At 39.4% G+C, this 23,045-nt stretch overlaps 1 protein-coding gene across 6 annotated transcripts in view; it reads left to right on the top strand.

The window, feature by feature from the left end:
* DENND5B (DENN domain containing 5B) overlaps positions 1-23,045 on the top strand; it is a 199,561-nt gene that overhangs the window by 169,784 nt on the left and 6,732 nt on the right. For all 6 annotated transcript variants that reach the window (XM_025455527.3, XM_025455528.3, XM_025455529.3 and 3 more), the window contains 8 exons: positions 5,805-5,933; positions 7,702-7,823; positions 11,079-11,224; positions 12,900-13,018; positions 14,295-14,482; positions 19,719-19,801; positions 20,021-20,147; positions 22,052-22,226. In XM_025455527.3, the coding sequence (XP_025311312.1) occupies positions 5,805-5,933; positions 7,702-7,823; positions 11,079-11,224; positions 12,900-13,018; positions 14,295-14,482; positions 19,719-19,801; positions 20,021-20,147; positions 22,052-22,226 (1,089 nt within the window). The remainder of the gene's footprint in view (positions 1-5,804; positions 5,934-7,701; positions 7,824-11,078; positions 11,225-12,899; positions 13,019-14,294; positions 14,483-19,718; positions 19,802-20,020; positions 20,148-22,051; positions 22,227-23,045) is intronic.

The raw sequence follows: 23,045 nt of genomic DNA on the forward strand, positions 1-23,045 counted from the left end.
CATGTAGTAATTCCATGTTTAATTTTTTGAAGAACCACCATACTCTTTTTCCACAGCAGCTGTACCACTTTACATTCCTACCAGCAATGCACAAGGGTTCAATTTTTCCACCTCCTCACCTGCACTTGTTATTTTCTGGATTTTTTTGACAATAGCCATTCTGATGGGTGTGACTTCCAGTTTCTTTTGGTATACATAGCAGCACTCTTTCCAGGTCTTCATAGACCATATGGTAGAGTCTCTTCAGCTTTCTGAGCTCAGAAACCAAATAATTAGTAAGTCAAAATAGTCAGACTCTAAGATACTGAGTCCTACTAAGACATTTCCTTCAAATACCTAAGAGAGATGTAAAAGTAAGGGGCTAGAGTTCAGTCATCTGTCAACTCTGGTCACATCTATGACCAGGTAAGAGAGAATCACAGGAAGCCAATGAAACCAAAACATTATTTCCCTAACCAGGTGACTTGATATTCTTTCACTGATATGGATGTTCTCTACCTGGAAGCTAGATAAAAATCAGAAGACTGCTATCTTCAGAAGCAGAGATGTGAAAGCCTAATCACCCAGCTCTGCACTAGTGATCCTCATGTTCATGGGACTGATACCTCAAGAAGCCGTGAAGAAAACACTGTCCGTGGTTGTTTCTCCCTTTTCTCTGCTTCCATTCTCCCCATTTAAGATGATATTTTATATATTGTTTTTCTTATTCAAGATCTGTTTACTTCAGAGTTTTAATTCCCAGTGGACAGGATTATTTTCCTATTACCAGGTTTTTGACAAGTGCTTCATTTTAGTCCTTAATCATTACCTGGATACTGATATATATGTTTTTCCTTCAAGAAAACACCCAAGTGATATCCTAAACGTCGATTTTTTTCAGTCCAGACAATTTAAGAAAAAACTTTCCAAGATTAGTGTACCTTTCTGAGTCAGTGTTGTCTTTTGAGCATATGTCTCTGTTGGTACCTCCTATCTTTCTAGGTTTATCTCTTGAGGCAAAAATGCGCTGGCACTTTGAGTCCTCATAGTTGTCAAGAGTCTCGGCACCAGATTGCTCACTTAGCTTTGAGTCTAGGACAGATATACATAAAGGCTGTCCCCTTTGTATTAGAATCTTAGACAACTCCCCAAGACCTTTTTAGATGCCAACTATCACAAAACTGTCAGTTATAGAATGATTTTTTTGTTCCATAGAGAAAGGCTGGGGATAGTAAATAATTGTAAAGATTATCTACATTTAAAGGAGATTATCATGATGTTGCCAATATTACAGTTTCTTTCCAGAGTAGCCATGTACATACATGTCATCAAACAGAACTTTTATTCTTAATGGCAATGTAATTCAGGTTGAGGGGCACAGTAGAACATCACATGACCAAGGAGACTGAATACTGTAATCCAAGTCTAGGTATTCTATGTAAACAAATGAACAGGATGCTAAGTAAATCCTAGAAAAATTCCTTTTATAAAGATGGAAATCAATTACCTAAGGGTAAAGTTGCTAGTTCCACCTTTTTACTAATAATGTGTGCACTAATAATGTGCTTATGAGCATCTGGCTTTATTCTACAGTAAAATTAAGTTATTATGATTGATTTTGTTACCCTGGGAAGAAATATTTTGAGGAATTTTTATGTCTGTACAGAATATGAACTTAAACTAAAATTGGCTAATCTAATTTATTAGATTTCTCTACTAAATAATACTTGCTTAAGTGGATGAATGAATGCATAATACTGGGTTTTGTTAATGATACAGTGAGGTAAGCATTGGTTTTGGATTCAGGAAATGTAACTCCAAATTTAGAGATGCTACAACTCTTAGAAACCTTTTGGTTTTAGGGAACAGCCCATTCAAACCCACTTCAGTAAAAAAGGATGAATTTATTGAAGATACATGAGCGTGTCTTCCAGAACCCAGGAACAGGAACTGTAGCTCCTAACAGTCTTGTCACAGATTACTCTCATTGTCTCACTGGAAGCAAATTGTCACTATTTATCCCTTCACATCTGTTCTTCCCCTCCCTTCCCCTTTCTTTCTGTTTTATTGTGCATATGCTTGTCCAAGCCCTGGCTCTAACAACATTTCTTATTTTTAGCACTTAACAAAAACTAACTTGGTTTTCTTCCAGTATACTAATGCCTAGTTTCTGAGAGAAAATCTAGTGGGCTCAGATCAGATCCTCTTATTCAGTCCATTCTAGCTAAAGGATTAAGATCATGGGGCCATAGGTCATGGTGGTAAATAGAGTTGTGTCTTCTGGGTATGGAAGGGGAACTTCTCCAAGAATGTGAGTGTGAGGAAAAAGTAACTGGTAGAAGATGGATGACATCTCTAGAATAATACATATTATTTCTGTGACCTTGAGTGGATCACTTAGTCTCAATTACTCTGTTTTCTCATTCTTAAAGTGAAATAATGATGATCTCCCTCTTACTAGTTTTTGTGATAATCAGATAAGACAAAGTACCTAGAAACTATTTTTAATTAGAAAGTTTTGTAGCAGGGTTAGAAATAAATCAAGTAGGGATCCCTGGGTGGCTCAGCAGTTTAGTGCCTGCCTTTGACCCAGGGCGTGATCCTGGAGTCCCGGGATCAAGTTCCGCATCGGGCTTCCTACGTGGAGCCTGCTTCTCCTTCTGCCTGTGTCTGTGCTTCTCTCTCTGTCTCATGAATAAATAAATAAAATATTTAAAAAATAATAATTTTTAAAAAGAAATAAATCAGGTAAATAAGTTATTTAAGCCATACCATATATGCTTTTCTGTGAATTAACAGGAAGTTAATACTTGTATACTAATATATTGAATTCGATTATAGTTATCTATAATAAATTATTCTAGTTAAAGGCAGATTCAGATGGTATAACTGCACAGCAAGTTTTTAATAGATTTGGGTTACAATTTAATAACACATATAAATTGTTTTATTTTTTTATTTTTTATTTTTTTTATTATTTTTTTTTTAATTTTTATTTATTTATGATAGTCACAGAGAGAGAGAGAGAGAGAGAGAAGCAGAGACACAGGCAGAGGGAGAAGCAGGCTCCATGCACCGGGAGCCCGACGTGGGATTCAATCCAGGGTCTCCAGGATCACGCCCTGGGCCAAAGGCAGGCGCCAAACTGCTGCGCCACCCAGGGATCCCTATAAATTGTTTTAAAGCATAAAGTTAGATACGGATTTACAAAGCTACAGTTTTTGAGCTCCTATTATGTGCTAGGCCCTCTTACAAATAAGGCTGCAAGGCTGCTAAGGAATAATGGGATCCTTTTCCCAGGGAGCTTTTACAAGCTGAGAAAAGTGTATTCCAAGAGAAAAATAGTAAAAGAAATAAGCAGTACATGGCAAATGTAAATTAGACTACAGAATTTCATAAATTGAAGAGGTCATTGAATGCTGTCATGGTCATGGAAAGATATCTAGAAGAAACTGAGATCTGAAACACCAATATAATCAAGTAGGGAAACAAGAAGAAAGTACTTCAGGTAGTGGAATGCAATCTTATGAGTCAGCTGTCTGGAATGGAATTTTTTTGAATAGGAAGATTGTTGAGGGATGCCTGGGTGGCTCAGGGGTTGAACAGCCGCCTTCGGCTCCGCACTTGATCCTGGGATCTCAGGATCAAGTCCCGTGTCAGGCTCCCTGCATGGAGCCTGCTTCTCTGTGTGTCTCTCATGAATAAATAAATAAAATCTTTAAAAAAAAAAAATATGTTGAGGCTGAGGGGTAGTAAGTCTTGAGTGTTGATCCTGCATAGTGCAGGCGGTGTATCTTGTGAGTTTTTGAAGGTTCTGGAACAAAGGAATTATATTGAGGAGACAATATTTTAGTTACTTTCCTGGTACCAGTAAATAAGATGGGTTTGAGGAGAAGAGTCTGGAGGCTTCATCTCCCAATTCTCATGCCTCTTTGCAAAAACAAAAACAAACAAACAAACAAAAACAACTAGCACAAATAATTTTATGATGGGGATGCTGATTGCTACCTAAAATAGACTGTACATTATGTATTCCAGTCTTTCTCATTTTCCTTAACCATAGACAGATTGTTTCTTCAAATTATAATTATTTTTCACTTTGTCATTCTTACCTATCATGATGTCTCCAGATAGTTGTTTAAGGCAAACATAAAACTTACTTCAGTAGATTTTACTGGGTTTTTGTTGTTTTTGAAAGAGAGGTGAGGGTAGGGGCAGAGATAGAGAGATTGTTAAACAGGCTCCACACCCAGTGCAGAGCAGACCTGGGGCTCAATCTCAGGACTCTGAGATCACAACCCGAGCCAAAGAGTCAGATGCTCAACCAACTAAGCCACACAGGTACCCTGATTTTACTGTTTTAGAGTAAAAGAATACTGAAGAAAAGATTATACAACATAAGTGCTTATCAGACCAATTATAGATTCATTTTCAGTGAATACACTTTGAATCAATTTGGTATTCCTCAATTATGTGAGCTCTGACTTGGCACTGCACTCACAGGGTACCTTTTAAATACTGTTGAACTCTAAGTGGTAAATGCCTGACCATTTTCCCTTTGTTGCTTTTAGTCAACTGTGTCATCATTTGGGAAATGTTAGCAGGGTAGCAGAAGAGCCAGTGCTACTTCATAGGCTTTACTGGGGGTGCCAGATTGGGTTGTCAAGTGTCCCACCACTGCCAGCACCATCAGTAAGAACTAGAGTCTAAGAGGGAGAGCTTGCCTCATGACAGCTTTCTCCATTCATGACCATGTATACTGGTATTAGTCCTTTAAAGATAAAATAAGTGTGTCAAAAATTCTGAAAAAATTCTTAGAATAAGGTGAGGTTAGCTAAGCCCTACAAAAATGGCTTTTAACTCGTCATTCTGACTTATTTTTAAGCCACCTCTTCAATGTGTCTGTGTAATGTGATATAATGCTTTATATCTTGTTTATCAAGTCTTTGATCATGTATCAGCACTGAAGCTTAAGGACCTAAATCTTCAGATCCAGGGATTAAGAGAAAAAAAGGAAAGGAAAAAGGGAAAGGATAAAAGAAAGAAAGAGGGATCCCTGGCTGGCTCGGTTGGTTGATCAAGCATGCAATTCTTGATCTCAGGGTTATGAGTTTGAGTCCCATGTTAGGTGTAGAAATTACTTAAAAATAAAATATTTGGGGCACCTATGTGGCTCAGGCAATTAAGCATCTGCCTTCAGCTCAGGTCATGGCCCCAGGGTCCTGAGATGAGCACCACATCTGCATCCTCCTGCTCTGTGGAGAACCTCCTTCTCCCTCTGCCCCTCCTCCTACTTGTGCCCTCACTCATATGCTCTCTTTCTCTGTCAAATAAAATCTTAAAAAAAAAAAAAAAGAATTTTGAATTTTATAAGTGGAGTAAAGCCTATCTCTATAATATAGTGTATTAAAGTTGTGACAGCTATTTAGTCAAACCTAGACCATTATTGTGAATAAAAACTTAAATATTAGGTGTTTTGTTACTTTTATTTTCCTGAGGGTCAGGAATAACCAGCTGCCAGATTTCAGGTATCCATGAGGCTGAAACAAGACCATTATAAAATCTGAAAGAAGAAACAAGTGTTAAATGCTTTATCTGAGGGTGTTGCCTCTGTACTTGTGTTATAATGGTGATTCTGATGTGGAACTGAATTCATGATTCAGATGGACCCTTTGAAGGGTTTAATCAGCATAAAGTGTGAATCACCCGTTCACACTTCTGCTAAGTATGAAAGAAGTGTTCTGCACAAAGTGCTGTAATGCTTTAGTTCTTTTCCAGCCCAAGATCTTAGGATCTACATCTCTGCTGTTGCTACTGTTCTGTAGGCATATTCAGAACATGAGTGAGATCAAGACTGACGTCGGACGAGCTCGAGCATGGATAAGACTATCTCTAGAAAAGAAGCTCTTGTCACAGCATCTCAAGCAGTTGCTCTCCAACCAGCTACTCACCAAGTAAGAGATAGCCTCTTAGAAATTTTTTCTTCTGTGACTTGTGTGTCTGCAAAGTAAATTGCATAAGCTGGCAAACTGGCTTCTTCACGAATTGCTGATTCCTGTGCATGTGCATTCTTCCTTTCTAACAGGCATGTGCTTTGGAACATCTGTTGTTTGACATAGTATTTGATTTTACCTGTGAGGACACACCGAACTTGACATCCGAAGGCCAGATTGCTCTGTTCTCAACCAGAAAAAAAACTAACACAGGCTGACAGTAACATCCAAAAGATAGTTTGAATATATGTAAACCTCATATAATATTGTAAAGATCACAACAAAACTTTAAGTAGCAAAAAAAAAAGAAAGAAAGAAAGAAAAAGTCCGCCTTAATATGTTTCTTCTGAGAGTCTTACCAATGTTTACATTCAATAGGTCAGAGCCAGGAAAGCAATCAAGTGCATGTTAGTTCATTGCTAACTGTTTGATAGGTTTCTCTCTACTCCATCAAGAAATACTCTTTGATGAAATGCATCATCTACATAATATATAAGAGCTAGTTTGAAGGCTGAAGACTTAGGTCTTTAGAGCAAAGCTATGCAAAAAATTCAGCAAAGATCTCAAACTTGATAGTGTGTTGCAGTCTCATCATCATAACACATTGGGTTGCTTACCCCCGAAGCATTTTAATGTCCAAAGAGTTTGATAAAAAATGCAAAGTGAAATATAGCCTATGAATCTGATCTTGTTCTCTGAAACTGGTTACTCCCCTTACCCATCCCTGCCTATTATAAGCCATTCATGGCCACTGTGGCCAAAGTAGAAGAAAATTATAATAATCACTTAAAATCCTTCTGCATAATTGTTGGGCACCTGGAGGTGCCTGGCTGGCTTCGTAGGCAGAGCCATGCGACTCTTAATCTAGAAGTCATGAGTTCAAGCCCCATGTGTGGCACAGAGTTTACAGATACATATATGCATAAGAAAAAAATCCTGTTACATAAAGGTAAATAGTAAATATCTCAGATATTTTCTTCTGTACTTTCTTCTATGCATGCTCTCTTAGTTAAGATTATATTGATTTACAATTCAGTATCATACTTTATTATTTTTTAAGATTTTATTTATAAGTAATCTCTATACCCAACATGGGGCTCGAACTCATAACCCTGAGATTGAGAGTTGCATGCTCCACTGACTGAGCCAGCTGGGCTCCCGAGTATCATCCTTTTTTTTAGCTTAGTGTATTATAAACATTTCATTATATCATAAGAGTTCAAGCTCTGAAGACTGAATGCCTTTGTTCAAATACTGCCTTTGTTATTTACTATTTGAATGACTTTGGACAAGATACTTAACTTTTTTGTATCTCTGTTTTCCTAATTTATAAAATGAAAATGCTAATAGACTGATACTTCATAGGGTAATCATGAGAATTAAATGTATGGATAACTATAAAACACTTGGAAAGTGCTTAAATGTAAGTGCTTAATAAAAATTACTATTTTTAATAGTAGTTTTGTTGTTATTAAAACTTTTCCTAAACTTTATTTTTAATGCTCATACAGTATTCCAGTGTATGCATGTATCATGATATATTTTTCCATTTACAAATAACATTTTAGTGGATATCTATGAGTAAACCTTGCCCATATTTCATATTATATTCTTAGGACTGAGTCCCAAAAGTAAAATTAATGTATTTGGCTTTTACTAAGTATTTGTTTTTAGTGCAAGCATAATGAAAAGCAAGAAAAATATACTATTATTTTGTACTCATTCCTAGGAAGCTTTATAAGCGTTATGCTTTTCTACGTTGTGAAGAAGAAAGAGAGCAGTTTCTTTACCATCTTCTTTCCCTCAATGCTGTTGACTACTTCTGCTTCACCAGTGTGTTCACCACTATCAGTAAGTCTGGAGAACTGGCTACTAAGTGAAGAGTTGCTCAGGCGACTAATGGAATAGAGTTTATGTTTTTAAAAGTGAGATATATGATAGTACAGTGAGATAGACACTGTGAGTGAGGCAGGCTCCAGACCTCTATTGAGGAATGAAGGTTGTGCCCCAGCAGCTGGGAGTGCTGTGGGAAGGCAGCCATCAGCTGTCAGCCCCTGTGGGGAGTGCCTCACCAGAACAAACTATCCACCACCCCGAACCCCTGCCCAAGATGATCCCTCCTAGCAAGGCAAGCCAGCATCCTAGGACTGCCAAGCGCTTTTGAGAACTTAACCTTGGGATCCACTGAGGACTTCACTGGGACTGCAACAAGCTCAACTTCTCTCGCAGGCATATGGTCTTCCCAGGAACAACATCCCTTATGCTGATTTCTGACTCTCTCTGCTTCCCAGGAAGCCTAGTCTCCAGTAGGAAATGGAATGAATATTAAAAAGGAATGTTTGATTAGAGATACCTGACTGGCTCAGTCAGTGGAGCATGGTACTCTTGATCTCAAGGTCATGAGTTCAAGCCCCATGCTGGGCCTAAAGCTTACTTTAAAAAAGGAAAGAAGAAGAAGAAGAAGGAATATTTTATTAAATGGTCCAATATCTTACATAAAACATAAAATTTTTTAAATCAGCATATAGTAATGTGAACATAATTAAACTTGGATGATTCAGAAAGACCTTACTGAATAATGTAGGTCTGTAGAGAGAGGAAATGCTGACTGGAGATGTGTGTTTGATAGAAAATCAGGGGATCCCTGGGTGGCTCAGCGGTTTCACGCCTGCCTTTGGCCCAGGGCGCGATCCTGGGGTCCCGGGATCGAGTCCTGCATCGGGCTCCCGGCATGGAGTCTGCTTTTCCCTCTGCCTGTGTCTCTGCCTCTCTCTCTCTCTATGTATATCATAAATAAATAAATCTTTAAAAAAAAAAAGAAAAGAAAATCAAATTAGGGCATTTATTCTGTTCACCAATACTAATTATTATGTTCAGTGGCTCCCCTTCCCCACTTTGGAGAAATTTTACTTGTATGAGTTAGGAATTGTGTTTAGCTACAAGAATCAGAAACTTGGAAAATGGTGCTTTAAACAAATTGGTAGTTTCATATTTCTTATATAATAAGTTTCAAGATAGTCTACAGTATGTTCACGGAACCAGGGTCTGTCTGTGTTCCTCTCTCCCTACACAGTCCTCAGTGAGTGCTCATCACCTCATGGCCACAAGATGGCTATTCTCAATCCATCTTCTAGCAGGAAGAAGGAAGAAATGTCAAGGAGGAAAAAGCAGCACTTGTGCTAGAAAAACAGGATTTTCTAAGAGATCCCACTAAATATAACATTTCACTGGCCAAAATTTTGTAGGTTTTGGCTTTCTAGTCTCTGATAGAGGCAGACAAGGAAAAATGGAGCTAAACTGGGGTATTGGGCCAACCAGTAATATCTGTCAACTATCCATTAGTACCTAAACCATCAATCAGTTTAATACATTACTGCTGGTATAAGAAGCTAAGATGTTAGGAGCACCTGGGTGGCATAGTTGGTTAAGCACCTGACTTTTGATTTCAGCTCAGGTCGTGATCTCAGGGTTGTGAGATTGAGCCCCATGTCCAGCTCCCCACTCAGTGGGGAGTCTGCTTGAGATTCTCTCTCCCTCTACCACCTCTAATCCTTCCAAATAATACATCTTTAAACAAAAAAGCTAAGATGTTATGTACAGTTTTAAAACAGAAGAAATAGCAGAGGTAGGTAGGACGACTCCTAAGACCCTACTCATATCTGTAGATTTCATATAAGTAACTTCAAGGAATTAAGATCTTCATGAAAGAAATATTTTAAGTTTAATAATATTAGTCCTTTTATACTTTATGTAATCACTGTTGTGCATCTGTGGTCCCTTTGCAGCCACAGAACTGTTGACCTTAAACCCTTTTTTTTTTCGTAGCTTTTCTAATCCTCTCAGTGAAAGGAATGAGCGAAGCCTCTGGCACCTAAAATAAAGTCTTGCACTAACCTCTTCTGCTTTCAGTTTCAAAACCCATTTGATTCTGATGATTACTAAACCGTGAAAGTTCGGCCTTTCCTCTGACATTTTCCTTTCCTTCGGTCAAAATAAAAAGGCGAAAGGGAGGTTATTCACCCAACATAAAGAAAGTCGTCTGTGTAAAATTAGGGAAATGAACCATTTATCCCATTCAGTTTCCTCATCTAAGAGTGCACTCAACCATGATCTCATTTTTCTGAGGCTGTATCTGGGCACCTTGTCCAATAGATATGTATCATCCTATGTATAGGTCATTGAAGGAGGGCTTCTAATACCTCTTCTTCTGACTAAATGAGCAGAAATCCCAAAGATACCAACAAAAATTGATTCTACCCTGCTTTAAAAAAAAACAAACACAAATATGACTCTGAGGGATAAAAATGCTCCAGTGTGTTTGAGCCATCCCCATTTTTAAAAGAGGATGAAAGGAATGTGCAGTTTCTAACTTTATCTTGCTACTCTGAGCAAAAGACAGTGATAGGACAGTGACATCTAGTGGTGTGCCTTTTGAAGACCCTAAGGAAAAGGTTTCACACATCTTTCTTTCCCCGGGACTCCTCTTGTACCTGAGTGGCCTTAATAGCCTTCCAAATTGTGGTTTATAGACTTTATGTTTTGTCCAGAATGGCATTGTTTTTACTACTCTTGGCTTTGCATATTGTGCTGTAAAATTGGAATGGGAACGTTCTGAAACATTGTGCAAGAAAATTAGCAACAAGGGGATACTGTCCCAAGAAGTCATTCACCCCCTTTTACATATGAACCATATCAGTAACCATGTTCATTTGTATACTTGATTTTAGAACAACATTTAAAACGTTAATGAAAATTCTGTATAGCCGTCAGGTCTGGTATTAGTGCCGGAGATTGTTGTTTTTTTTTTTATAAATGTAGAGGTTATGCATATCACCATGGTGATACTCTGCATGCCATACATACCTGGTGAGATATATATATATGGCACAGAAACCAACACAAGTATTGGGATTTGTGGTTTTTAAACTGGACCTCATCTTTTTAGACTGGAAGAGGTGATCTCTGCTTTTTGTTTAAGTACATATTGATAAATCATAAAGAGCAAACTATCTGTGAAAGGCAACAAAGTCATTAATATATATACTTGCTTTATTATCAGGAGTATTTTATTGTAATATTTAATTAACTTCAGTATTGTTCTTTCAGTGATTCCATATAGGTCAGTGATCATCCCCATCAAAAAACTGAGCAATGCGATCATCACATCGAACCCTTGGATCTGTGTATCAGGAGAGCTAGGAGACACAGGAGTAATGCAGATTCCCAAAAACCTCCTCGAAATGACTTTTGAGGTGGGTTCAACTGATACTTTTCTTAGCAGAAAATATCATACATAGTTCTACACAAGGATTCCAGTTTTGCTTTTTCATTTTTCCTCAAATCAAATAATATAAAGGAGTACTCAAGCATGCAGGATAGTTTTTGTGAGTATACAACTAAAGTGGTCTTAAACACAGTAATTGGTTTTGTATTTTTATTGCTATAATTTTAATTATTAAGCTCTATTTTTCTACTTGCAGTGGAATACTTTTGGCGTTGCTAGGTCCCATTTCATGATTGCTGGTGCCTAGCACAGAAGTGGGCAGCTAGGGAACATTCAAGTAAATGCCTTTCCCACAGTGGTTCTCTTCCTTACTGTAAAATGCTCCCTGCCTGAACCTGCACAAAAGGACAAAAAGACAGGAGAGCTGACATCCATGCTTATGGCTTGTAAACCCCATGGTTCTATAAAAATACCTCTATTTTAGGTATATAATATTATAGTCAGTTTTCAGGTCCCGCCTGGCGAAGTATTCTCCTATCTTTGAACCCACATGTGTGTTGATCCTGGCATGCAGGAAGAAGACAAATACCTGTTCTTGTTTCGGGAGGGAAGGAGTACTAACTGAATGTCCTGTTCTCATGTTCCTTGGGGGTCTAGGAATAGCAGTTTCCACTCAGTCATAGCACACCCAGGAGCCTGTTTTAGCATATAAAAGATTAAAATCCTTGACTTCTCTTTGACTAGCAAGCATGGAACATAAACTCTGTAAGTTCCATCATTCTGTTTCCATCCTCCCTCACCTGGATGGCTATGTCTTCTCACCTTGATACGAAGAAGTCAAGGGCTTTAAGAGCTCATAGCTCTGATGTTCCTAACCATACATAGTCAGTTGGGTGGTTTGTGATATTTTATCAGAATTTAAAAGTCAGAATTCAGGACTCCTGGCTGGCTCAGTGGTTGAGCATCTGCCTTCGGCTCAGGACATGATCCCAGAGTCTTAAGGATCAAGTCCTGCATCAGGCTCCTGCATCGTGCTGCTCCCTCTGCCTGTGTCTCTGCCTCTCTTTGTGTCTCTCATGAATAAATAAGTAAAATCTTTTTAAAAAATAAAGTCAGAATTTAATTGACATTTATTTTTTACTATTATCATTGCTTTCTTTTGTACGTGTCCACCAACAGCCAGGAAACATTGATAACTATATTTTTTTTATGATAGCCTCAAGACTTCTAGTAGATGAGGTTTAAGGCCAGTTCTGCCTTGGCATTTTATTAGAAACAGAAAAATAGCCATGTCAGTATTTTTTTTTTAATATCTGTAGTCGTTTTCCTGACCTCACTGTAACTGAATCTAAATAGCATTCTTTTGCCACTTCTTGGAATTCTTCTCATCCTAAAGGCACATAGTCTGGGTTCCCAGTTAGAAATAATTTTTCCTTTTCCATTGTTTTTCTAGTACGTATTTACATCTCTAGTTTAGCACCTTGTACAGTCTTCTCATTTGATAATGTCCCTATGTGTCCTACTTGTCTCATTAGATGGGATATATTAGATGTGAATATATCTCTCTAGTGGAAAGAAGAGCACATTATGCAGGATGGTCCTCTGCAATTATTAAATTATATGGAACCAAAATATACGACTAAAGCTAAAAGGTAGTGGATGTGGAATCAGGCTCTGAATAACTTCTGGTCCTGTCCCTACAGTGCCAGAACTTGGGGAAGCTGACCACCGTTCAGATTGGTCATGATAACTCAGGACTGTTAGCCAAATGGCTAGTGGACTGTGTCATGGTCAGAAATGAGATCACAGGACATACGTACAGGTAAGTAAATGTCCTTGAGAACTCAGAATTATTTCTTTGAGACACTTTAGACAAGAAAAGGTTGAAGAATTGTTTTATTTCTGAGGTGCCTGGCTGGTTCAGTCAGAAGAACATGTGACTCGATCTCAGGGTCGTGAGTTTCAGCCCCCTGTTGGGTGTAGAGATTACTAAAAAAAATAATAATAAACTTTAAAAAAAGAATTGTTTTCTTTCTAAAGCTTTCTCACTGCCCTCATAATTTTAGTTTAGGTTTTGGGGTTGTTTAGTTTTACTTTTTATGTAATACAAAATTGCCCCAAAAAAACTTTCAAAAAATCGATTGTGTTTGCTCTGAATGCCTAGTCCACAAGTGTTGGAAAAGAAAGATTGATATAACTCTGATTTAAAAAGGGGGGAGGAGGGATCCCTGGGTGGCGCAGTGGTTTAGCGCCTGCCTTTGGCCCAGGGCGCGATCCTGGAGACCCGGGATCGAATCCCACGTCAGGCTCCCGGTGCATGGAGCCTGCTTCTCCCTCTGCCTGTGTCTGCCTCTAATTTCTGGCTGTATAAGAATGTATTTTTCAGAGATTCATACTGAAGTGGCTTTAGGGGTGAAATACCCTGATGTGTGAAGTGGACTTTAAATGTTTGAACATATGGGACGCCTGGGTGGCTCATCAGTTGGGCCACTGCCCTTAGGTTGTGTCATGATCCGGGAGTCCCAAGATCGAGCCCTGCATTGGGCTCCCTGCTTGGCAGAGAGCCTGCTTCCCCTTATGCCCCTCAGGCTGCTTGTGCTCTCTCTCTCAAAAAATAAATAAATAAAGTCTTTAAAAAAGAAATAAAATACTTCAGCACAAAATAAAAACAAAGCATATGGCAAAACATTAAGTCAGGTGATAAGAATCTGAGTGTCTTATACAATACTCTCTACTTTTCTGTGTGTCTGAAATTTTAAAATTAAAATTTAGAAAACAACCCATAGGCACTAAAATGATGGGTTTCATCCATGGTGTCATTTAAAAAATTCTGACTAGGACAACCTTGGGTGGCGCAGCAGTTTAGTGCCACCTTCAGCCCAGGGCGTGATCCTAGAGACCCGGGATCGAGTCCCACGTCTGGCTCCCTGCATGGAGCCTGCTTCTCCCTCTGCCTGTGTCTCTGCCTCTCTCTCTCTCTCTCTCTCTCTCTCTCTCTCCCCCTCTCTGTCTCTTATAAATAAATAAATATTTTAAAAATTCGGACTAAAACTAGTAAAATACTGGTTGGTGATGGAGTTGTTTTTCTGACCTACAAGGTTCCCATGTGGGCGGTGGCTGGGGAAAGGCGTTGATGATGGAAGCCTGGAAAGGATCCTTATTGGGGAACTGATGACCTCAGTGGCAGATGAGGACCTGGTAAAGCAGTGTCGGACTCCACCCCAGCAGAAATCCCCCACCTCAGCTCGGAGACTGAGCATCACTTCACTGACAGGAAAAACTACGAGTAAGTACCATCATTATTGTTAAATTTTCAGTGTACCTCAGATGTTGCAGGCATCATGCAGCCATTTCACAGGAAACTGTTGCATTAATGAATTGCAGTAAGATAGATTAAAAAGAAGAAAGCTAAGGAAAATTAATTTGAGCAAACAGTTTGAAAAAGAGAGGGAGAAGGACTCCAGAGGGACTCCTGAATGGCTCAGTGGTTGAACGTCTGCCTTTGGCACAAGGCGTGATCCCTGTCCCAGGATCCAGTCCCACGTCGGGCTCCCTGCATGGAGCCTGCTTCTGCCTCTACCTGTGTCTCTGCCTCTCTCTGTCTCTCTCTGTCTCTCATGAATAAATAAAATTTTTAAAAGAAAAGGAAGGAGAGAGGAACAAAAAATGGGGCAAGAATTTAATTAAAAGCCTGAAGAATTCTAAGGAGGGCACTTGATGAGATGAGCACTAGGTGTTATATGTTGGCAAATTGAATTTAAATAAAATATTTTTTAAAATAAAAGATTCACAATCCCCCCTCTGAAAAAAAGCCTGAAGAATTTAGATTTTAAAATCAAATAAGGGATACCTGGGTGGCTCAGTGGTTGAGCATCTGCCTTTGACTCAGGGTGTGATCTAGGGTCCTGGGATCCAATCCCACATTGGGCTCCCTGCGTGGAGCCTGCTTTTCCCTCTGCCTGTGTCTCAGCCTCTCTCTGTGTGTGTCTCATGAATAAATAAATAACATCTTTTGAAAAATCATAGCTTTTAAATAAAAAATAAAAACTGTATGCTGTTTTGATTAAGCTATGAAAATGTGGGTAAGTAATATTTTGACTAAAACCTAAAGGAGGAAGGGCTCCTGGCTGGCTCAGTCAGTAAAGCATGCAACTCTTGATCTTGGGGTTGTAAGTTCAAGTCCCACCTTGTACAGTAGATTGTACTTTAAAAACAAAAACCTTAAGGAATAAAGACAGTTCATATTACAATACTCCCAAAGAGCTATATCTAACTATTCAGAACCCCTTTTTCTAAGAGAAAATCTAAAAATTCCTCTCCCCACCCCTATCTTCCTACAGAAGTAATAAAATACTATAAAGGAGTGACTTGGGTAGCCCTGGTGGCGCAGCGGTTTAGCGCCGCCTGCGGCCTGGGGTGTGATCCTGGAGACCCGGGATCGAGTCCCACATCGGGCTTCCTGCATGGAGCCTGCTTCTCCCTCTGCCTGTGTCTCTGCCTCTCTCTCACTCTCTCTGAATGAATGAATAAATAAATCTTTAAAAAAAAATCTATAAAGGAGTGACTTCTGTGGATAGGATGCTGTGCACATCCTTTTTTTTTGTTTGTTTTGTTTTTGTTTTTATGAGAGACAGAGAGAGAGAGAGAGAGAGAGGCAGAGACACAGGCAGAGGGAGAAGCAGGCTCCATGCAGGGAGCCCGATGTGGGACTTGATCCTGGGTCTCCAGGATCACGCCCTGGGCAGAAAGCAGCACTAAACCGCTGAGCCACCTGGGCTGCCCACATATGCCATTTTTAATACTACCATAAACTTCCAATTTATGCTTATGTGAGCGTTAGTAGGGTGAATAATGTCTCCCAAAGGTATTAGATCCTAATCCCCAAAATCAGTAAATGTTACTTTATTTCGAAAAAAGATCTTTGTAAATGTAATTAAGTTAAGGGCCTTGGGATAGGGAGATTATCCTGGATTGTGTAGGTGGGCCCTAAATGCAGTCACACATATTCTTAGGGAGGCCGAAATTGGAGTGATCCAACCACCAGCCAGGGAATGCCAGCAGCCACCAGAAGCTTAAAGAGGTGGGGAACGTGTTCTTCTATGAAGCCTGCAGAGGGAGTGTGGCCCTGTCTTAATTTCTGCCTGGTGATAATTTCCAACTTGTGGCACTTCAGGACTATGACAGAATAGATTTCTGTTGTTTTAAGACAACACATTGGTGGTAATCTATTACAGGAGCCACAGAAAACTAAAACAGGCAAGTAGGATTTAGTGAAAAATTATAGAAGTTCATCAGTGAAGTGGTTTTATTTCAGCCATGGACAGTAAAGCCGTAGGTAGAATAACAACAGTACCTGAGAGTTCCTTAGTTTACCAACAAAGAGGTTTCCTTGGGTATTTTCCGTCCCTATCCATATATTAGCATATGGTGATATATTAACTATTAGAATGATAGAGTCTAAAAATCCCCCCTATTCTTTCTCCAATTATTCCCCTGATTCCTAATTCCTTGTTGCCTTCAAAAGTAAACTTGACACCACACACTAACTAGAAAAACTAAAATTACAAAGACTGGTAACACCAAATACTGGTAAGGATGGAGAGCAGCAGAATGCTCAGACATTGCTAGTGGGAATGCAAGAGGAAAAATAGTCTGGCAGTTTCTTATAAAGACATGCGGACCGGTAGCATACACTTGACACAGAATCCCACTCCTAAACTTTTACTCAAGAGAAATTAATACATGTAGCTACACTAAGATTGTAGTCAGATGTTCATAGGAGCTTCATTCATACTAGTCAAAAATGGAAACAACCCAGTATCCACCAGCTGGGGAATGGTGGATAAGCAGAGCATGCTGTATCTACTCAGTGGCATGCCACTCTGCAACATATAAAAATGAACAAACTTGATACGTCTAACAACACATGGGTGAATCTCAGAAGCATTACTGTATGTGAAAGAGAACAGAAACAAAGAACAAGGTGCTATACGGTTCCATTTATACTAAATTCTAGAAAAGGCAATATAATAATGGTAGAAAGCATGAGCAGCAGTTGCCAGGAGTTGAGAGTTAGGGAAGAGGATTGACCAAAAAGGAGCATGGGGAGTTTTTTGGGGTTGGTGGAAATTTTCTACATTATGATTGTGGTGCTTGCATGACTATTACATCTATCAAAGTTCATCAAATTGCACTTAAAATTGGTGAATTTATTGTATGTAATCCTAAATTTACTTAAAAGAGTAAGTTGAGAGATTTCAACCCAGTCCATCCAAATTATTACAACTTCTAAAACAGTCCCAGTTTAAGTGGGACATTACTGTTTTGAGAGGCCTTATCTCCCACTTTTGGTCATATTTCCTTTCCTTACTCAATAAGTAGAAAATTCTTTTTTTTTTAAGATTCTATTAATTTATCTGAGGGGGCAGATAGAATTTATCAGGGGGAGGGCAGAGAGAGAAACAGACTCCTGGCCAAGCAGGGAGCCCGATGCAGGCCGGATCCTAGGACCCAGAGATTATGACCCAAGTCGAAGGCCAGGTGCCTCCAATGAGTAGAAAATTTTAAATAATGAGTTTTAAAATACTATTGATTAGAGGCACCTGGCTGGCTCAATCAGTAGAGCATAAGACCTTGATCTTGAGTTCCATGTTGGGTGTAGGGATTAATGTAAAAAATGAAATCTTTAAAAACAAATAAAATAAAATACTACTGATTAGTACAGTGCTGTTTTAGAATGAATAAAAGTTTTCAAAATAGATTTGCATGTTTAAAAGAGAAACAGGGACACCTGACTGGCTTAGTCAGATCATATATGATTCTTGATCATGGGGTCATGAGTTTAAGCTCCATCCTGTGCAAAGAGATTACTTTAAGAAATTAAAAATATATATATTCAGAAAAAGGAAAAAAAATAACTAGCAGCTGAAGAGGCCACAGTTATCAGTCAGTCCTTCAATCATTATTGGTATAGAAAAAACTTAACTTGAGCTTTACCTGAAGAGTGTTTTATGTGAGAAATCCTCCAGCAGTATGACAAAGATTCTTAAACACTAGAATGTGTAGCTTGTCCTTTATGGTATGACATGTATTAAATTTAGTAGTTAATCACCACAAGAAATTATCAAATATTTAATTTTTCTCTTGTTACCTACTTTGTCCCTAAAATCCTTTTTCTTCTTAACCATTCTTGGGGTTAGGGAGGCAAAGGCAATTTAGGTCCCATTCAAGCAGCCCAGCACACCTCCCTCAAGAACAGGGCCTGAGAGATGCCTGGGTGGCTCAGCGGTTGGGCACCTGCCTTCTGCTCAGCTCATGACCCCGGGATCCAGGATCGAGCCCCACACCGGGCTCCCTGCAGGGAGCCTGCTTCTCCCTCTGCCTATGTCTCTGCCCCTCTCTCAGTCTGTGAGAGAATAAATAAATCTTAAAAAAAAAAAAAAAAAAGAACAGGGCCTGAGAGTGTGCAGGCAGGGCAAACGAAGCAGTGCTCAGATGGACTGAGTAGCCAGAAAGGGAAGCAGTTCTGGGCTTTAGGTGCCTCAGTATACCTGGCTGTCCTCTTCCCTTTATTTTATTATTTTTTAAAGATTTTAATTATTTATTTGAGAGAGAAAGAAAATGAGAGAACATGAGCAGGGGGTGGAGTAGAGGGAGAAGCAGACTCCCCTGCCAAGCAGGGAGCCCAATGTGGAGCTCGATCCTGGGATTCTTGGATTATGACCTGACCTGAAGGCAGACACTTAGCCAACTGAGCCAACCAGGCACCCCTTCCCTTTACTTAAAGCACAATAGCAAAAACACAGATTTCAGGGTAGCCCGGGTGGCTCAATGGTTTAGCGCCGCCTTCACCCCAGGGTGTGATTCTGGAGACCTGGGATCGAGTCTCGCATCAGGCTCCCTGCATGGAGCCTGCTTCTCTCTCTGCCTGTGTCTGTGTCTCTCACTCTCTGTGTGTCTCATGAATAAATAAATAAAATCTTTAAAAAAAAAAAAAAAAAACAGATTTCAGATTAGCCATTCAGAGCTTCACAAACCTTTCTTTGCCCAATAAGGGACTCAGGTAGATAGGCTAAGGAGATACCTAAGGAATGATGCTATGGGTCTTTCCCATCTCACTCCTCAGATCCAGGGGCTTGCTAGCATTGTGTGACAGGTGCCATGCCAGGGATTGACATCTGTCATATCTCATTCACTTTATCCAGTGACACATGAGATGTATATTTTCCCTATTTTAGGTTAACGCAATTCAGACTCAGAAGAAGTTAGACATTTAACCAAAGTTATAGATTGCAAGTGGCAAGATTGGGATTTGAATCTAAGGGTCTCTTGGATTCTTTTCCTTTGTGCCAAGATGCCTCCCACTTGGCCAAACTGGCCTGAGGCAAGTTTCACAGAGTCCCTGACAAGCCAGCCTGCTGTGGTGAAGTGTTTCCTGCATGGGTGGACACAGGTGATACCCCATAGTACTTTGGTTTATTTCCCTTGCATGAGAATTCAGCCACTGTTCATTATTTTTTCAGAACCCAATGCTGGACAGATCCAAGAAGGAATTGGAGAAGCTGTGAACAATATTGTGAAACATTTTCACAAACCTGAAAAAGAGGTATGATAGTCTATAACACTTAATATAAAGGATTTTAAAGCCATTTTTATACATATTACATAAGGCAGTAGAGAGGGCATGTTAATTTTTATTTGTAAGCTTTGTAATAGCTACAAAACATGCTTCATCGTTGCCCTCACTCAGCACCTGTTTCTCTAGTGTCTTCTTAAACATAAATGCAGCAGATTATTCTTTGGCACTGCATATTTCGCTTTACAGAGAGGAAGCCTCACGGTGTTGCTGTGTGGAGAAAATGGACTGGTTGTGGCACTTGAACAAGTCTTCCATCATGGGTTCAAATCTGCCCGCATCTTTCACAAGAATGTCTTCATCTGGGACTTCATAGGTAAATCAAAGCAGATGTGTGTTGTTATAAGGTCACTGAAACGTTTCTTAGAAAACTCAAAGATCCAGGAGTTAAAGCAAATAAAAGTTAGTGACAATGGAGTACATTTTTTGAAATAAATATCAAATTAGCTTTTCATTCAGTCAGCAAGTATTTATAGTGTCCATAATATTCCAGACACTATTCTGGATGCTTGAGATATACATCAGGGGGCACCTGGATGGCTCAGTTGGTAGAGCATGGGACTCTTAATCTCGGGGTCATGAGTTCAAGCCCTCCATTGAGTATAGAGCTTACTTTAAAAAGAAAGATAACACATCTAGAGATAAGTAAAACACAGAAATTGCTATGGTTGACAAACTTATATTCTAGTGGGGGCAGGAACCCAGACAATACACAAAGACACAACAAGTATGTGATTCATCTAGTATGTTAGAAGGCGATGGTTGATCTGAAAAAAAATAGAGCAGAGTGACAGGACATGGAGTGGAGAGTGCTCTTAAGTGGGGCAGTTAGATGCTTTGTGGACAAGGTGACATTTGAACACAGATTTTTAGGGAATTGAGGAATCAAGCCATGTGGATATCAGAAAAGAGCACTGCAGGCTGGGAGAACTGCTAGGGCAGAGGTCCCAAGGTGAAAGTGTGCTTGGCCTTTTCATGGAATAGCAAGACTAGTGTGACTGGGGCAGAGTGAGGGAGACAGAGTTAGAGGATATTGGGAGAGAAGGCTGTTTACTGCCAGAGCCAGGTGCTTGAGGAATTTCTAGGCCGTTGGAAGGACTTTGGTCTTTATCATGATTGAAATAGGAAATCATTAGAAGGCTTTGAGTCAGGAGTGAGTGACATAATATAACTTAGGTTTTAGAAGGATTATTCTAGCTTAATACTGTTCAGTTTGGTAACCACTAGCTACATGTGGCTATTTAAATTTAAACTGATTTAATTTAAATTAAATTTAAAATTCACTTCTTTAGTCACACCTGCCTTACCTAGGAGCTATTAAATTGAACCTTGCAGTTATAGAACATTTCATTCATCACACAAAGTTCTGTTGGAGTGTGCTGCTCCAGCATGCTAAATAAGCTTTGTAATCTTTATTTTGGTATGCGGTTCTTCTAGAATTCCTAGTTTTTTTAGAGGGGTGATTAATCATTTTGTGTCTTGTAAATATGGTCTAGATGAAGTAGTTGATTTTATCCAAGTTAGAATTTTTAGACAAAGAAAAGGTTGACAGAGCTAGGCCTCCAGGAGTGATTTTTTTTTTCTTTTGGAATGCCTAGAATCTTACTGCTCCTGTTTCTGATATGCATACATATCTCTTCCTCAGATTTCCTAATCAGTTCCATTTCTTTGTTTTTTGTTTTTTATAAATTTATTTTTTTATTGGTGTTCAATTTGCCAACATATAGAATAAAACCCAGTGCTCATCCCATCAAGTGCCCACCTCAGTGCCCGTCACCCAGTCACCTCCATCCCCCAATAATCAGTTCCATTTCAAGGATTTTGTTGCAAAGTATTAGCCATTCTATAACCACAACAGAGGGCACCATCTTAATGGCTACTATGTATTGGCTGGTTACTCCTAGAAGATTCTTGATAGAGGAGTCCATTTTTTTTCTTTTTTGGCAATTTCCATTGCTTGAAGGTATTCTAAGGAGAGTAAACTTTCTATCCTTTTGGAATGTGGTCTAGATTAGAAAATAAACTCCTGGGAGCATATTGTTCCACTGGGAAACATGGATCTCTATAATTCCTTGTGAAACCAATGATAAAGTAATGATTTTGGTTTCTGGACTATAATGCAAAGCATCATTACTATTTCCAAAATAAACTAAGTGATTACTCTTTCTGTACATGAAGTATTAATGTGTATTGTGATATCATTCTGACTCCCTTCCCCAGAGAAAGCGGTTGCTTATTTTGAAACCACTGACCAGATTCTAGACAATGAAGATGATGTCCTTATTCAGAAATCATCCTGCAAGACCTTCTGCCACTATGTAAATGCTATTAATACTGCACCCAGGAACATTGGAAAGGACGGCAAATTCCAGATTTTAGTTTGCCTTGGAACACGGTATAAAGCCAATTCTTGAATTTCCCTATCTTTGTTATGTGTTGGACAAGAATCTAGAAGGGTGTATCATGCTCCTTCCAAAGCTCTCCCGTGGCTTCTTTCATTCCTAGTTTTATTATGACACTACTGTTTATTGGATCCTTGCTACGTGCTGGCCCTTTGCTAAATGTATTACGTTCATTCTCTCATTTAATCCTCCTATCACTTCACTACCACACTACCTGAAGTAGCAACTGGTAACCTCATTGTGTAGATGAGAACACAGAAAATAGATGAGGCACAGCTAAGTTAACAAACTTTCCCAAGGTTATCTTTTTTTTTTTTTTTTTAATTTTATTTATTTATGATAGTCACACACAGAGAGAGAGAGAGGCAGAGACATAGGCAGAGGGAGAAGCAGGCTCCATGCACCGGGAGCCCGACGTGGGATTCGATCCCGGGTCTCCAGGATTGCGCCCTGGGCCGAAGGCAGGCGCTAAACCGCTGCGCCACCCAGGGATCCCACTTTCCCAAGGTTATACAGCCAGAAAGAGGCAGGGCCAAGATTTATACCCAGTCTCATTTGAGGACTCTGAACCATTCTACTACACTGGCTCCAAAGGTAGGTAGATAGGCAGTAGGTAGTTTGGTAAGGAATTTGACACACCAGCAGATGCATATATATTTACAGTATACCACCATGTTGCTTTAAATTTAGTAACATTCTAGGGCAGCCCCAGTGGCTCAGCTGTTTAGCGCCACCTTCAGCCCAGGGCCTGATCCTGGAGACCGAGGATCAAGTCCCACATCAGGCTCCCTGCGTGGAGCCTGTTTCTTTAA

Source organism: Canis lupus, chromosome 27 (assembly GCF_003254725.2).
Source record: "Canis lupus dingo isolate Sandy chromosome 27, ASM325472v2, whole genome shotgun sequence".
Lineage (NCBI taxonomy): Eukaryota > Metazoa > Chordata > Mammalia > Carnivora > Canidae > Canis > Canis lupus.